The sequence below is a fragment of the Mastigoproctus giganteus genome, chromosome 4 (genome assembly GCF_048544385.1).
Source record: "Mastigoproctus giganteus isolate SK-2022 chromosome 4, ASM4854438v1, whole genome shotgun sequence".
Lineage (NCBI taxonomy): Eukaryota > Metazoa > Arthropoda > Arachnida > Uropygi > Thelyphonidae > Mastigoproctus > Mastigoproctus giganteus.
Window position 1 is genome coordinate 78685707 of NC_143578.1, and position 16734 is coordinate 78702440.

At 35.7% G+C, this 16734-nt stretch overlaps 1 protein-coding gene across 1 annotated transcript in view; it reads right to left on the reverse strand.

Moving 5' to 3' along the window:
• Positions 1-16734, reverse strand: part of LOC150086858 (uncharacterized) — a 195536-nt gene that overhangs the window by 132315 nt on the left and 46487 nt on the right. The window contains exon 3 of the mRNA XM_090372301.1: positions 9518-9632. Coding sequence (XP_090228427.1) covers positions 9518-9632 — 115 coding nt within the window. The remainder of the gene's footprint in view (positions 1-9517; positions 9633-16734) is intronic.

The window sequence follows — 16734 nt, forward strand, 5'->3', positions numbered from 1 at the left end:
GTGAACTGTTTTCTTCAATTTGGGAATTTTTTTCTCCCTGCTGGAATAAAAGTACTATTATTAGCAATGGTCACAAGGAAGCCTATGACTTATGCTGCACTGGCCAGAAAAAAAAAATAATAATAATAACTAGAGGGCTCCGCCTGCTGCTCACTTTGCTCGCCAACCACTACGCAATGCTTTTCTACGTAATATGTAGAGGTATGACGGAGTAAGCCAAATCTTTTCTACGTAAAAGTCACACCTGTCGAAACACACTGATCGATATCTAATCTAATATATAAAAGAAAATAGAGAGTGTAAGAAAAAACTATAAAAAGTAAAACTCTATGAATGAAAGTTATTATTAATTGCATGTTCTATCTTAACCTCTTCACTGGATAGACTGATGGCTATGTAGGTCCTCCGGGGGTATCATGGTTATCCAAGCTGACAACTATGCTGTAGCTTTCCCTAGCTGGCATGGTGTGGGATGCTGACACTGGCAAGTAGGGTAACCCCAAGGCCAGTGTGGGACAGCTGCAAAAAAGCACACTCCACCATAGGAATCTCTTTTCCTATGTTCTTTTATTCCTATCACCTGGGGTGGCTGAGTCTCCTTCACCCAATAATAATAATAAGAAGAACTGAAAAAAAAAAATAATTAATAAAAGAAAAGGAAATACACAACCTATACATTTCCCCTCCTCCTGTAGGTTCCAGCTAACCTCTGAATTATCCAGCTAACCTCTGAAATTCCCCAAACTGTCAGCCTCTACCACCATGTAGGTAACCTATTCCAGTAATTTATAACTCACTGGCTAAAATAAAACTTCCTGCAATCCAGTCTAAAAATTTCCCCCCTGTAACTTGAATTTATGGCCCCTAGTTCTAGAATCATTTATAACTGAGAAAATTTCATCCTCATTCAATTTACTTTTACCTCTCAGAGCCTTAAAAACCTCAATCAAGTCGCCTCTAAAATGTCTATTTTCCAAGCTCTGCAACCCACGTATTCAGTCTTTCCACATTTCGATGCCCTTCTGCCGATCTCACCAGGCAAGTTACCTGTCTTTGGAACCTTTCAAGAGGCTCAATGTTTTTCTTTAGGTGTGGTCTCCATACTTGAACACAGTATTCCAAGTGTGGTCTAACAATAGCCTTATATAATGGGATTATGATGTCCTTATATCTACTAGCAAACGCTCGATAAATCGCAGGATGCCATGTGCCTTCTGTGCAACCTGTCTACAATGCTCGGAGAACTTCATTATCATACCATATTATAACACCCAAGTCCCTTTCTTCCACTACTGGCTTCAGTTAAACTCCACCAAGTGTATAAGTTACTTTGGGGTTACTGTTCCCCAGGTGTAATACTCATAATAAGACATTGAAGTAGTTACATGACTTCACTCATCTTGTGATATCACTTTGCTGGATTAGAGCATAACTTCCATTCTTCTGACATTCCCTGAAGTCTATCTAGGTCACTCTGAAGAAGCTCTGCTTGGCAGTGAACAGTAACTACTCTACCAATCTTTACATCATCTGCAAATTTAGACATCACGCCTTCTACCCCTTCATCGATGTCAATTATAAAAATCAAATACAACAGTGGTCCTAATACTGATCCTTGGGGAACCCTGCTTCTTACATCACACTAACCTAAGGAATAACCATTTATTCCAACCCTCTGCCTTCTGCCCTGAAGCCATCCTGCTATCCATCTAAAGATTTTCCCTTTGATTCCAACCTGTTTCAGCTTATAAAGTAACCACTCATGTGGGACTGAGTCAAAGGCTTTGCTGAAATCCAAATAAACAACATCAAAATTATTCCCTAAATCCAGCTCTTGAGTGACCCTGTCAAAATAGCTAACCAGATTAGTTAAACATGATTTTCCCTTTACAAAACCATGCTAAGTATCCTTCAGAATTCCATTTCTATCTAAATGATCCTGAATTCCACCCCCTTGATCATTGCCTCCATGATTTTCCTTACTACTGAAGTTAGATTGACTGGAGGGTAATTTCCCACTTCACTCTTAGAACTGCTCTTATGTATTGGAGATACATTGGCACTTTTCCAATCCAATAGAATCACTCCTGAGTCCAGTGATGCTCTCATAATTAGCCTCACCATTAAGATTACTATCAACCCCAGGAGCCTTACTTTATTACAGATCACTTTGTAACTGTCACAGGCTTCAGTACTTTTTATTGCTCTGTAACTTTTCCATGCCATCTTTTTCTGCCCAAGTAATATGGCAATTTCATTATTCATCCAACTTGGAATCTTCCTTGTGGAGCATTTTTTTTAATGGTATATATGCATTTAAAGCTTCTGTAATTAATGTTTTACAGGTACATCATAAGCAATTGTATTCACTCTCTGTGCGATATCTACCCAGTTAACAGAGGCCATGTAACACCTTAAGGCAGTGGTTTTAAACCCTTGTGTGGGGTGCCACAACACACAAGGGTGACTCAACAACATTCCGGGGGTGCCGTGTAATTTGGGATTAAGTTACTTAAACTTATTATTATTATTTATTTTTTTAAATTTATATATTTATTTCATTATAAAACGGTGTACAGTATCCATTGTACCATATCTTTTTAATTTTGTAGTGATCTATAATTGATGTTTATTTAGTACCTCTATATAAATAATAAAATTATTATATAAGTATATATAATTTGCAATGTGAATTGTAATTTTGTTTATAAATAAATTATTAAAATAACTATCATATAACATATATATTTTTAATATTACACACACACACACACACACACACACACACACACACACACACAATCAGATTATTATATGGTCGAAAACCACTGTGTTAAGTATTTCTTTTGGCCTAGGGGCGCCATGAACTGGGAACTTCTGCCTTAAGGCATCGTAATTTCCTTTTCTGAAATTATAATACATTCCTTTGCCTTTAACTACTGCTACCTCTCTCTCTCTCTCTCTCTCTCTCTCTCTCTCTCTCTCTCTCTCATTGTCCACTGTGGAACTCCTGCTACTGGTTCCTGTACTTCAACCCTATTATGTCATCTGGTTCATGGGTGATGATGAGGTCTAGAATATTCTTTTCCCTAGTACTTTCCCTAACATGTTGATACAAATAGCAATCATCTAGTTGAATTAAAAATTTTGTTCCAATGTCAAGTTTCCTTCCCATTTGCTCCAATAAATTAGAGGCAAATTAAAATAACCCATAATAAGACATTGAAGTAGTTACATGACTTCACTCATCTTGTGATATCATCTGCTTTTTGAGGTGGGAGGAATATGCTGATATGCCTTAGCAAATTGGATATGAGCATGCTCATTCAAAAATGTGGAAAACATAAGAGGATATCAGAACTGGAACTAGGCAATCCTATGCCTGGGGCAAAAGTGTTATAATTATGCCCCCATTATATGCAGGTAGTCAATCTTTCAGTTGAGTAGCTAAGGTTGTCAATGCCTGGGGACAATGTGTCTTCCTAGTGCCCCTGATTGTGATAGATAATTCCTTCAGTTTGTCCCTTGAAGCTTGCCCCCCCCAGAGGAAATCCCCCCTCTGCACCCCCTTGCTACGCCCCTGCAATCTTTATGAATTATAAAAATTACTATTGTAATAGTCTAAGATTTGCATATATTTATTAATAAAATAATTTAAATAATACAATGAATATAACAAAACAAAAATATCAACGAAAAAGGAACTTTCAAATATTTGTTTATATCTACAGAGAATTTAATTCTATATAAACTACAAAGAAAATACATATAACTACAAAGAAATTAGAAAATCAGACAGTTTATGTTTATATATCTAGTAAAAAATCATAGAAACAAAATATTATGAATTATAGTACTTTTAACATTATAACATAAACTAAAAATGTGCAATGAAGGTGTATTATATTAACTGAATTTTTCTCGCTTTAAAGGACCTTTCATGAGAAGCTACTGTTACAGGCAGGGTAAGAAAAATTCATAGTGCTATTTCTATATTTAGATAAGATTCTATTAGACAATACTCATGAACAAATTGAAGAAGATGTAAAGGGGTTACAGATTTTATATTGTAAGATTTGAAAATCTTACAAAAATAAAATATTTTTTATTAAGACTTTGAAAGTTAGTTTTCCTTTGATTCTTGCCATTATTAGGATAAAAGGTAATATCTGCAGTTTCAGAAATAAGAATTATTCTGGAAGGAGGTATAAAAATTAAAAGGTAGTAGGAACGAAAACAGAGCCATTAGCTTTACTTCCGTTAAAACAGGGAACTGATGGAGGATACTATGGCAAACCCACCAGGGGGTCCGGCGCTACAAAAACAACTTAAGGTTTATGAGGGGTCACACACCGGAAACGTATTCTGAACAACACACACTAGTTTCTAAAAATAGACGCTATGTATCCAGTGTCACGATTTGTGGGGTTTTTTTTGAGTGCTATAGAGACAAGCTGTTATGAGACAGGAAGAGTTGTTTTGGAATATTCGGCCGACATCAAAGGACACAACGGATGTCAACAGGTTGTAAAGAAAGGGGTATAGAGAATCACGTGCTAGTGCTACGGGGCAGGCTGAATTAGGCCTTCCAACAAATGAAAAGAAAGAAAAAATGAAAAAGAAAGAGTGATTGGAAGAAAACACTGTGGGGAGGCGTGGAAAACTCCGGGGCAAATTGTGGGTGGATGGATACGGACACAAGAAGAAGGGAGAGGGAAAAAGGAAGAGAAGGAGAGAGGAGAATTTTTGAGCGGTGCTAGTGAAAGGGTGAGTCGGGTAGAGTTGCTTGAAAGATGATGAAGAAATAGCCGACGAAAAAAGTCGAAGTGGGGTTATCAGTAATGTAGTGAGTGAGAAATTAGGAGATGAACTGGAAAGGGGTAGTAAAAGGAAGTTCTGCAAACAGTGAGAATGAGAGAAGAAGATTCCCTTAGAACACCCAGTCCACCGAGGAAGGCTATAATATCCTGATATAGTCTTGAGAGGCAAAGGTAGCAGATCCTGAAAGCGGAGTAGCAGTTGCGAATGCCGTATGATAATGCCCTGGAAGCTGTAAGATGTTGCCCTGGAAGCTGTAAGATGTTGCCCTGAATAGCAGAAGATAGCAGCTCTGGATAAGGACAGGATAGAAGGCCCTTATGAAGACACCGGATCACAGAAATTAAGTAAGTGAAAGTTAAATTGAGAATACTGTAAGTTAACTGCTAGAGAAAGGACTGTAGTGCGATATTTGGGGAATTCAATGATAAGAGAAAGTTATTTTGAAAATACTGTAAGTTAAATACTAGTGAAAGGACTGTAATACGATATTGGGGAATTTAATGATAAAGATAAGATTAGATGGGTGAACCAAAATAGGAGTAAAATCTACTCTAAGGCAATTATGGTTGGTTTAGGCAGTAATTTGGAATAAGGAGGATAGTAATGTAGATGAGAAAGTGAACGGAAGGAATTGTAGTAAAAATAGAAATATTAAATGTGTGGAGATAAAATTTATGTATATTGCCAACCCTTAAAGGTGTGTTTGAATGTAATATTGTATTTTGGTGATCAAGTTCTGTAACTGATAATGGTTAAAGAAATATATAAGAAAGAGGAATAGGGAATTAAAGAATAAATTGGTAGTTATGATGATACATAAAAGTAATATGATCAATGATATATTTAACTTTAATGATAAAAAAATGTTATTGACACCTATGAGGTATGATTTGATTGTGTTGTAATAGGAGCAGAAATAAGGTGAGCATATAAAGAGTGTAACTATTTAACCTGTGTATGCGTAATGAGAAAGGTGAGATAAAAAAAAAAAAAGGTCAAGTCTGTAAAGGAGCCTGTTAGATAGGAAGAGACTGGATATGTTGTGAGTACCTTGGTGTTGAAACAGTGAAATTCTATTCTTAATGAGATTTGTTATGATTTAACTGTAAATATGCATAATAAACTTGTTTTTTTATGTATAACATTTGTGTAATTATTTGTTGTACTGGACACAAGCCTAACCAATGGGAATTAAACATATATAAGAGTTTCTTCCCTATGAACTTAGAATTTTCTGAGAAGTAAAGTCAGATGCGCAAGTGGGGAGATATTATAAAGGGGAGTTGTTTAAATAGGGGAATAAATTAAAATAATATAAATAATATTATATATATACACAACACATTTAAACCCTTCCCCCCACAATATCCTGCAGAATTGATAAAATATGATTTTTCAAATATCTGTTGATATTTCAACAGATATTTGAAAAATTGTCTTCCAGTGGTTAGCAATGGAAGACAAACCAAAAAGCTCAGAGGTGTGACATCACAAACTGGGCCATGCTTTATAGAAGTTTGTAATTGGAGTTTCTCTGTTATTTTCGAAATTTGTAAAACACTGTTCCACCCTGATATTTTTTTCCGTAAGTGATTATAAATCCCGAATGTATAATTTTTTCACTCTCACAAAATCACAAAAAATTTCTGGAATCATAAGTAGCACGTACAAAGATAATGCAGTATTTCTTTTTATAAAATTTTTATTTTTATTTTAAACAAAGAACACAAGTTGACCAGAAGCTATTATCCATGTCAGGAATATGCCTTAATCTTTTGACTGGCTATAGGAAGCAGTTGACTAGCATGACTATGGGGCTGCATACGTTTTACATTCCACTTAGATTGTGGAACGGTAATCCATTTAACCCTTAATTTGCACTTTCTAATGGCTTAAATTGCCTAAAGGCCAGAGGTGGAAACAAAACAAAGTTAAGTCTCTCGTAATCCATTACATAGAAATTTTCTTCATTCTACAGAAACTTTTAAATGTAATTTTAAAAATTTGCTATAAAAAAGTTCATTAAACACAGGTCTGACTGTAATAAAATCAAAAATGAAGCAATTTTAAAATATATAACGTCGAATGAGCCCTTAAAATGGCTTAAATTGATATGAAATAAATAGGATATGAAACTGAATTCTTTAATAACATCTTTTAAAACTTCCATTTGCTTAATTCCATCTTTTAAAACTTCCATTTGCTTAATTCCATCTTTTAAAACTTCCATTTGCTTAATTCCATCTTTTAAAACTTCCATTTGCTTAATTCCATCAAAAACTCCAATATCCTTATTTACAATATGAAGTCATTAGCATATATGATGAAAGAAAGCAAGTTTATACAGCGTCAGAAAAAAAAAAAAAAAAAAAAAAAACTTTCCATTTCGCCTATCCATTCTCTCCAAAAGTTTTCCGAAATTATTTAAGTTATCAACTTCCATGACAGATGGAAGTTTGTTCCAGCAATCAACCACTCGTTAGCTAAAAGCAAATTTCTGCACATCTTTTCTGCAACCATCTTTCCTCAATCTGAATTTATGTCCCCTCAAGTATGTAATCTGAGCAGAAGGCAGAATCCAATTAGCATTGAGTTTGCTCAAATCATTCAAAGCCTTAAATGCCTCAATTAGATCACCTCATGAGTGCTTAGTCTCCAGGAGTGGCAATTTGCAGAACAGAAGCCTCTTTTTTGTTAAGAGCATCCCTTTGTTCCCCTCACCAATCTCACTGACTTCTCCGTACCCATTTCAGCAGCTCTACATCCTTCCTAAAATTAGGCCGCAGACCTGTATGCAGCATTCAAGATGTGGCCTGACAATTTCCTTATACAAAGGGATAATCACCTCCTTATCCCTGCTTGCAAAATTCCTGTATATTATTGACAAAACCCTTATGAGCTGCTCTGGCAGCCTGACTGCACTGCTCAGAAAAATTTATATCTGCACAATTACTCCCAGGTCTTTTTCATTCTCCACTACCCTGAATGTAGTAGTAGTAGTATTGCACAGTTGGTACGTTACTCTGGGGTTACTGTTCCAATATGCAGTACTTTGCATTTGTCAATGTTAAACTTCAGTTGCTACTTCTCAGCCCATCTCCTAACTTTTCTAGATCCTGTTACAGTAGCATGCTGTCATTAACAACCCTGCCAACCTTTGCATCATTTGAAAACTTGGACAATAAGCCTGATATAACTTCATCAGTATCATTGATAAATACAGAAACAACAATGGGTCCAACACAGGAACCCTGGGAGACTTCACTAATAACATTAGTCCCAATGAGCATTTACATTGATTAGCATTCTGTCTTCTCCCATTCAACGATCCCATTATCCATAGCAGGCAACTTGTCCTTAATGCTACATTGCACCAATTTGTACAGCAGTCAGTCTTTTATGTGCAACAGTATCAAAAGCTTTCCTGGAATCCAAGTATGTGACAACAAAATTATTTTTTTGCATCCAGCTCATTTGTGACCGCATGGTATCTATTTGTTATTTGATTTTTTAGGAGCATTAGCAACTAAGGCCATATTGCTCCGGGAAATGTGGTGGTCATTCCCTGACCTTTCCGCATCCTCCGTATTTGGTGGTGATGGGCTCGAACCCTGGTCTAATCAAGAAGCGTGTGCTATGCACTGCTGCTCCTTCCCAACTGGCTATGGAGGTGCCACCACCTGGTAGTATCCAATCAAACTGGTCAGACAAGACTTCCCTTTAACAAACCCATGCTGTGTCTGAAGTATAATTGGAGCCTTCTCTAGATGATCCTGCATTGCTTCTATTACCAGTGACTCCATTATTTTCCCTGGAACAGAAGTTGTACTGACAGGTCTGTAGTAATTATTTGTGCCACCCTTTCCTTCACCTATGTGAATTGGGGATACACTGGCACATCTCCAGTCCATGGTGACTACCCCTGAATTCAAGGATACACTCATAATTATGGCTGGGAGTTTGCTTACTTCCATCACTGCCTCCCTTAATATAATTGAACAGATCCCATCCTCCCCAGGTGGCTTTCTATGTTTAACTTCAACAATTTCTCTTCCACTTCCCTTTCTGTTATTACAAAATCATTTAGCTCCTTGTTAGAGCTTGATAAACTTCTGGCCTACACTTGCCTAAAGACTTCCTCATGTGTGAATGTAGATGCAAAATACTCAATCAGTTTGTCAGCTACCTGAGCAGGATCAATTCTTAGTGTCACTTGAAATTTTCACAAAGGTAAACTTTAAAAACTTTAAAAATAATAACAAAGGTAAACTTTAAAAATAATTCATTGTACAGAATATTTCATTAGAACTATTTCATTTAAATGATATACACACAGCATGATTAATAAAGGAAGTGTTTACCCAGAAATATTTTTACTATAGGGAAATAATTTTCATTAAAATGATATTTGTTGGAGCAGAATTTTACTGTAGCAAATTTCATGAAACCAATGAAATAGATTTTCATTTTAAGCTATTATAGACTGTCAAATTTTTTAAGAAATTTTTCAAATTTTTAAAATAAAAACTGCCTTCTGTCAGAAAAAAAATGTTTCATGAGAGAGAGAAAGAGAGTAGTGTATTCCCCTATTGAAATTTATTCCATTGAATAGAGTAAATTAAACAACATTTCTCTTTAACTGTTATAAAAAAAAATTAAAATCACAATATAAGTAACAAACAAAGGAACAACTTACACAGCTGCTGATTTTCCAACATTGTTGCTACAAGTTGCTCTTGTAACTGTGTTAACTGAACTTCATAACATGCTTTGCAGTAATCATGGGAAGATTCTTTTTCTGAATGAGTACACTAAAATAAAAGATTAAATAATTTTTCATTCATAGAATACAGTACTATATAGATAATTTAATTCTATTTTGCTATTCTCCATTTCAAACTATTGTATGTTGCACTTTTTATAGCCAGTATCTGCAATAAAATGACAAATATGAGAAAGAAATCACTAGTTATTAATTTTTAAGCATTACTTATTTAGAGAATTAAAACCCTTCAAAGCAAAGAAAGTAGTGTTACAGTGATATCTAAAATATCCTTCATGTTCTGTTAAACACTCCATACATAATTTTATCTAAACTCATGATTCAAAATTCATCCGCAGTCGTAGAAAAAAAACACTTATTGTGACACTATGAACAACCTTAACACACTCAATGCCACCTATGAACTCTGACTTAGCACATTAAGTTGACTTACCACAGAATTGGAATTTGGAGAGTACAATGTATACAGAAAGGATAGACAGGATAGGAAGGGAGAAGGGGTTATACTATTAGTTAAGAAACATAAAATCTAAGGAAGTGCATCCAGTTGACATGGGAGGACAGAGCAATGTTGAGTCTGTTTGGTGTGACATAAACACTGGGAAAGGGAAAATGAGAGTAGGAGTGTGTTGTAGGACTAATGACTCTGATGAACACAACGAACATTTGTGCAGAGAAATAGAGTGGGCCAGTAAATCGAAATGCCTTGTAATGGGAGATTTTAACTTTCCAGATATTGACTGGAACTTGTGGGTTGGTCACTTGCACGCTAGCAAGAATTTTGTGGATTTAATGGACGATTGTTTTCTCCAGCAACATGTTCAAGGGGCAACCAGAGAGAGTAATACTCTTGATCTGATTATCAGCAGTGATGATTCATGCATTAGGAATTTGCAGATAAAGGAACCACTAGATGACAGTGATCATGGTCTACTGATGTGGGATGTACTTAAAGATGTAAATACCATAAAGGGAAGGTAAAGGGAAGGGTTTTGCTTTCGTAAAGGTGACTACAGTGGTTTCAGACAGTTTTTAAATTCTATACAGTGGAATCAACAGATGATGTTACCAACAGTGAATTCTAAATGGGAAGCCTTCAGAGACTTAATCTTGGAGGCTTCTAGGTAAATTTTGTAGGAGGCTTTTAGGTAAATTTTGTAGGAGGCTTTTAGGTAAATTTTGTAGGAGGCTTTTAGGTAAACTTGTAAATTTTAAATATAAATTATTAAAACATTTAACTCAATTCTTCCGTTACCTTTAGTCTGATAGGAATAATAAGAAGGGGAGATACAAACTGTATCAAAGCTTTCCTTGCTTTTATACAGCTATTTGAATAAGGATTAAAGTGATAGGAAAAATAACAAAGAGATTACAAATTGTATCAAAGATTTGATTGCTTTTATGTAGTTATTTGGAATAAGGATTAAAGAGACTACATATTTAATAAAGAATTATTATTTTTTTTTTTTTTTAACAGATTTAAAGGTTACTCAAGAGACTGCTATAAAAGCTAAAAAATATTGGGATAACAGGTAAAGTCCTTACATAGATTACAGGAAGAGAGTTGAAATTAATGGTTAATCATCAAAATGGGCTACAATCGCAATGGTATTCTCCAGAGATCTGTGCTTAGCACATTTCTATTTCAATTTTCTTAAATGTCATTGAAAAAGGAACATTAGTATTAGCAGTAGCAAATGGTGAAAGGAAGCACACTTAGCATTAGCAAAGGCATATTATGCAAGAGAGCAAGCTTATACAGAATCAGACAAAAAAAAAAAAAAAAAAAAAACATCCAATTTCATCCTTCCATTTGCTCCAAAATTTTGTCCACTTCTTCCTTGAATTTATTTAAGCTATCAACTTCCACAACAACACATGGCAGTTTGTTTCTGCAATCAACTATCAGCTGGTGAAAGGCAAATTTCTGCACATCTATTCAACTGTCTCTCCTCAATTCCAGTTTCTGCCCTCTCGGTTTTGTAATCTGAGCAAGAGGAAGAATCAGCATTGAGCTTTCTCAATACATCCAAGGACTTATACACCTTAATCAGATCACCTTGCAGGTGCCTAGTCTCCAGACACTGCAATTTGCAGAACTTAAGCCTTCCTTCATAAGAGCACCCCTTTGTTCCATTCACTAATCTTGATGCCCTTCTCTGTACTCGTTCAAGCAACTCTACATTCTTCCTAAGATTAAGCCTCCAGACCTGTATGCAGTACTCAATGTGTGGCCTGACTTTTGCATTATACAAGTGGATAATCGCCTCCTTATCCTTGCTAGCAAAATTATTGTATATCATTGACAACACCCCATGACCTGCTCTTGCTGACTGTCTACACTACTCAGAAAACTTCATATCTCACTGCACAATTACCACCAGTTCTCTTTCTCTCCACTATCCTGAATGTAGTACTGCATAGTTGGAACGTTACTCTGGAGTTAATGCTACCTATATGCAGTACTTTGCATTTGTCAATGTTAAATATCAGTTGCTACTTCTCAGCCCATCTGCCCCAACTTTTCTAGATCCTGTTGCAGTAGTATAGTGTCATCACTGTCATTCACAACTCTGCCAACCTTTGTATCATTTGCAAATTTTGATATTAAGCTTGATATAACTACATCAATATCAATGATAAATACACTAAACAACGGGTCAACACCAAACCCTGGGGGACACCACTGATAACATTAGTCCACGAAGGGCAGTGCCCATTGATTACCACTCTGTCTTCTCCCACTCAACCATCCTTTTATCGACTGTAACAACTTGCCCCTTAATACCATACTGCTCAAATTTGTACAGTAGTCTTCCATGTGCAACAGTATCAAAAGCTTTTTTGAAATCCAAGTATATGATATCAAAATAATTATTTTTTGCATCCAGTTCCTTTGTGACCACATTGCATGATCCTGCAATACTTCTTTAAACAGTGACTCAATTATTTTCCCCGGAACAGAAGTTAAACTAACAGGTCTGTAATTATTCGTGTCACCCTTTGATCTTCCTTTGTGAATTGGAGATACATTTGCATATCTCCAGTCAGTGGGGACCTCCCCTGAGTCGAATGATGCTCTCATAATTATGGCAAAAGGTTTACTTAGTTCCACTGATGCCTCCTTTAATATAACTGGATAGATCCCATCCACCCCAGGTGCCTTTCTTATTTTTAATTTCAACAATTTCTTCTCCACTTTGCTCTCAGTTATCACAAAATCATTTAACTCCCTATTAGAGTTTGATAAACTTCTGCTCTTCCCCTGCCTGAATACCTCCTTATATGTGAATGTAGATGCAAAATACTCATTTAGTTTGTCAGCTATCTGAGCAGGATTATTTACAGTAAAACCATCGATATCAAGTGGACCATTCAGATTCCTCATCTTTCTTTTAGAGTTTATATATGTAAAGAAGGCTTTGCAGTTTTTCATTGCATCCTTTGCCCAAGATTTCTCATAATCTGCCCAAGCTTGCCCAACCTACTTTGTGACTTGATTACAGACTAGCTTATATCTGCCATCAGGGCCATGTGGTATATTTTCTCAGTATGATACAAGTCTTCGAAATGCCGCCCCTTAATGGTTCAAATTGTATTTTGATTTCGCTGCTTATGCCGCCCCCTTACGGTGCCGCCTGTCTGTATCATAGAACGGCACGGCCCTGTCTGCCATAGACATATCTTACCTGATAATTTATATGCATCCCATACATTTTTCTTCCAAGCTGCAAGTCTCATTAGTTCATCTGACATCCATTTGGGCCTAAACCTAGAACAGTATTCCTTAGTTGGCATGAAAAGCCTATTAGCTTCCAAGATTAATTCCTTGAATGCTTCCCATATAGAATTTGCTGTTGGTAACATCATCAGTTGGTCCCACTGTGTACAATTTAAAAACTGTCTGATACCACTGTAGTCACCTTTACAAAAGCAAAAACCCTTCCCTTTAACACCTGATGGCAGTTACATCTTAAGTAAATCCCACATCAGCACACTGTGATTACTGCTACCTAGTGGTTCTTTTATCTGCTGATTCTTAATGCATGAAGAATCGCTACTGATAATCAGATCAAGAGTATTATTGCCTCTCAAACATGCTGCTGTAGAAAACAATCATCCAATAAAACCACAAAAGCCTTGTTAGTGCTGTATAAGCCTTACTTATACAGCATCAGACAAAAAAATTCCTCTGTACATTCTTTCACAATTTGACTAATCCTTCCTTAAATGAATTATACAGGCTTGTTGTTGTTGTTTGGTTTTTAGGAGCATTAGCAACTAAGGCCATATTGCTCTGCAGATATGCGGTGGTCATTCCCTGACCGTTCCGCATCCTCCGTATTTGGTGGTCACGGGCTCGAACCCCAGTCTAATCAAGAAGCGTGTGCTTCGCACTGCTGCTCCTGCCCACCTGGCTATGGAGCCGCCATTATACGGGCACTTCCGTAGCCAGGAGCAGCAGTGCCTAGCACACACTTCTTGATTAGACCGGGGTTCGAGCCCGTCACCACCAAATATGGAGGATGCGGAAAGGTCAGGGAATGACCACCGCATATCCCCGGAGCAATATGGCCTTAGTTGCTAATGCTTCTAAAAACCAAATAACAATGACAACAACAATGTATTATACTAGCCACAGCCATAACACCAGATGTAAGTTGCTCTAACAATCAATTAATCTCTTGGCTGAAAGCAAATTTTCAAACATCTATCCTGCAACCATAATTTTTCAATTTAAATTTATGTCTCCTTATAAGTGATGCCTGAGAAAAAGTAAGGATGCCATCAGCATATAGTCTGCTCGATCCATTTAGGGCAGTGTTTCTCAGCCTTTTTTTTTTTAATTATCACCCCATAAAGGGCAAGTTTAATTCTAATGTATGAACATATATCAATTCTGTTTCTTTCTTTTGTTAATATTTTACTTACTGAACTAAAACCACTTTCAACCATATAAGACACTGGAAAACAAAGCAGTACTTTGCTACTTTTCTTTGATTCCTTAGCCAAAGACTTCTAATCTGTCGTAGCTTGCACAACCCCCTTCGTGAATAGATTGCAGAATACTTTTTACTTACTGCAGGTTTATGTGTCGCCTAATAACTTAAAATCATCCTATGCATTTTCATTCTGTGCTACTAGTCTCATTAATCCATCTGATATTTATGTCTAAATGTTGAAAATACTTCTTAGTTGGTATAAAATGCATAGTAGAGTTTGTGATTACTTTCTTCCACACTTCCTATTTAGAATTTGCAGTTGGTAACATCAAAATTAGTCCCACTAAAAAGAATTTAAAAACTGTCTAAGACCATTGTAGTCACTTCTATGAAAGCAAAATACATTCCCTTTATTTGTCTTAAATCTCAAAGCAACAGATTAAGATCACTGCTACCTGTGTTCCATTATCTGGAGATAATGTCAAAATTTGCATATGATGTAATTATTGGAAATGCAGTTGCAGTTAATGGTCAATATTAAGCAGTGCACCTTCAAGACAACTTGGATAGGTAACTGCTTATAGAGACAGGGAGATTATAATTTCACTGCATAAGGCAACTGTGAGACGGCACTTGCAATCCAGTATGGAAGACACCTAAAAAGCATTGAGCTTCAAAGGTCCAAATATCAAACTTCCCGGGTAAAAATGGCTATAAGCTGCCCATATGAGTAAAGACTTCTAATAAGTGTTCTCACATTATTAAATGGCACAAGAACGGAGGGTTCAAATTCAAACTAAGACAAAAAGAATTATAAACTGGATTGTAAGAAGTTTACTTCAGTCAGTGAATTGTTTTACACCAACTGTGTTGTCCAACAGAACATATGCCTGCCTCTTTCTAGTGCAGAATACTGTTTCTATAAACTGTTTCAGAATCTGCTGGATAAATAAGACAGTCCAGTCCTAATGACTAGTTTAATCCCCAATACCACAGCATGCATGCATGCTGCTTTTGTTGCAGATGCCATTTTAAGATTTAGCACCTTTTCAGCCCTGTTATCTAGCAGTTATGTTACTTAACCATTTCTTTTTATTTGATATACTTTTCTTTTCACAACTGTCTGTAATGTGGCAAATAATATATGCCCACTCTCACAATATAATTCCATATGTTGGCAATATTATTTACAACACAAAATAATAAAACTGGATGAAAGTCATGTTATCAGGGATTCACTTGATATGTTTAGCAAATTCACTTGCATAATAGTACATTCATTTTAACAGCAAAAGATATGGGAGGAGTATTATTCTCTTTTTGTCCTTGTATAAAATCAAGAACTGTAATTCACTTATATACCTGGTTGCTGTTATAAGTTATGAATCACAGTTCCCAAACTTTTATACAAGGGCAAAAAGGAAGAAAATAATATCCCCATAACATGCTGTTAAAATGAGTGTCAATCAGTTATGAAGACATACTAATTCTAGCCTAAACCTCAGAACTGTAGTTCTGAATGTTTCTCAAGTATTGTGAATTTGTAGGCATTGGAAAAATTTAAGCAACATTAAAAACAGTAGTTTACATGAAAACTAAAGAGAGTATTTTTCTCTTTTAATTTTCACTTTCCAATGCAGCATGTTTGCTAATATCAATTAAGTTTACTATTAACAAAATTCTGTGATATGTCTCTCACTGGTTGCTCCTAATTGTGACCACCAACTACTATCAAACTTATTAAATAGTGGTATTAAATACAGTAATAATCTTAGATATAGGGAAAATTTACCTTTCATTTACAACATATTATTATTCAGCAATGGAATTAAGCAGGAAAACTAAAGAGAGCACATTTTTCACTTTCCAATGTAGTATGTTTGCCAATATCAATTAAGTTTACACTTAATGGTCCACTATTAATCAAATTCTGTGATATGTCTCTCACTGGTTACTCCTAATTGTGACCACCAACTACTATCAAACTTGCACATGAGATACAGTTACAAATTAGCTAAAACTTTTGTAAAGCATTAATTAATTTTGAAACACTGTTTATCGACAAATCGAAAATGTTTGAAACTTCAAAGGTTTTTAAAACACAGAACATGGAAAAGAAACACAAGTAGAATTCCTGTAAAGGGAAGTTTTATTCTAATGGGTAGGCCAAAGGGATTTAAAATACAG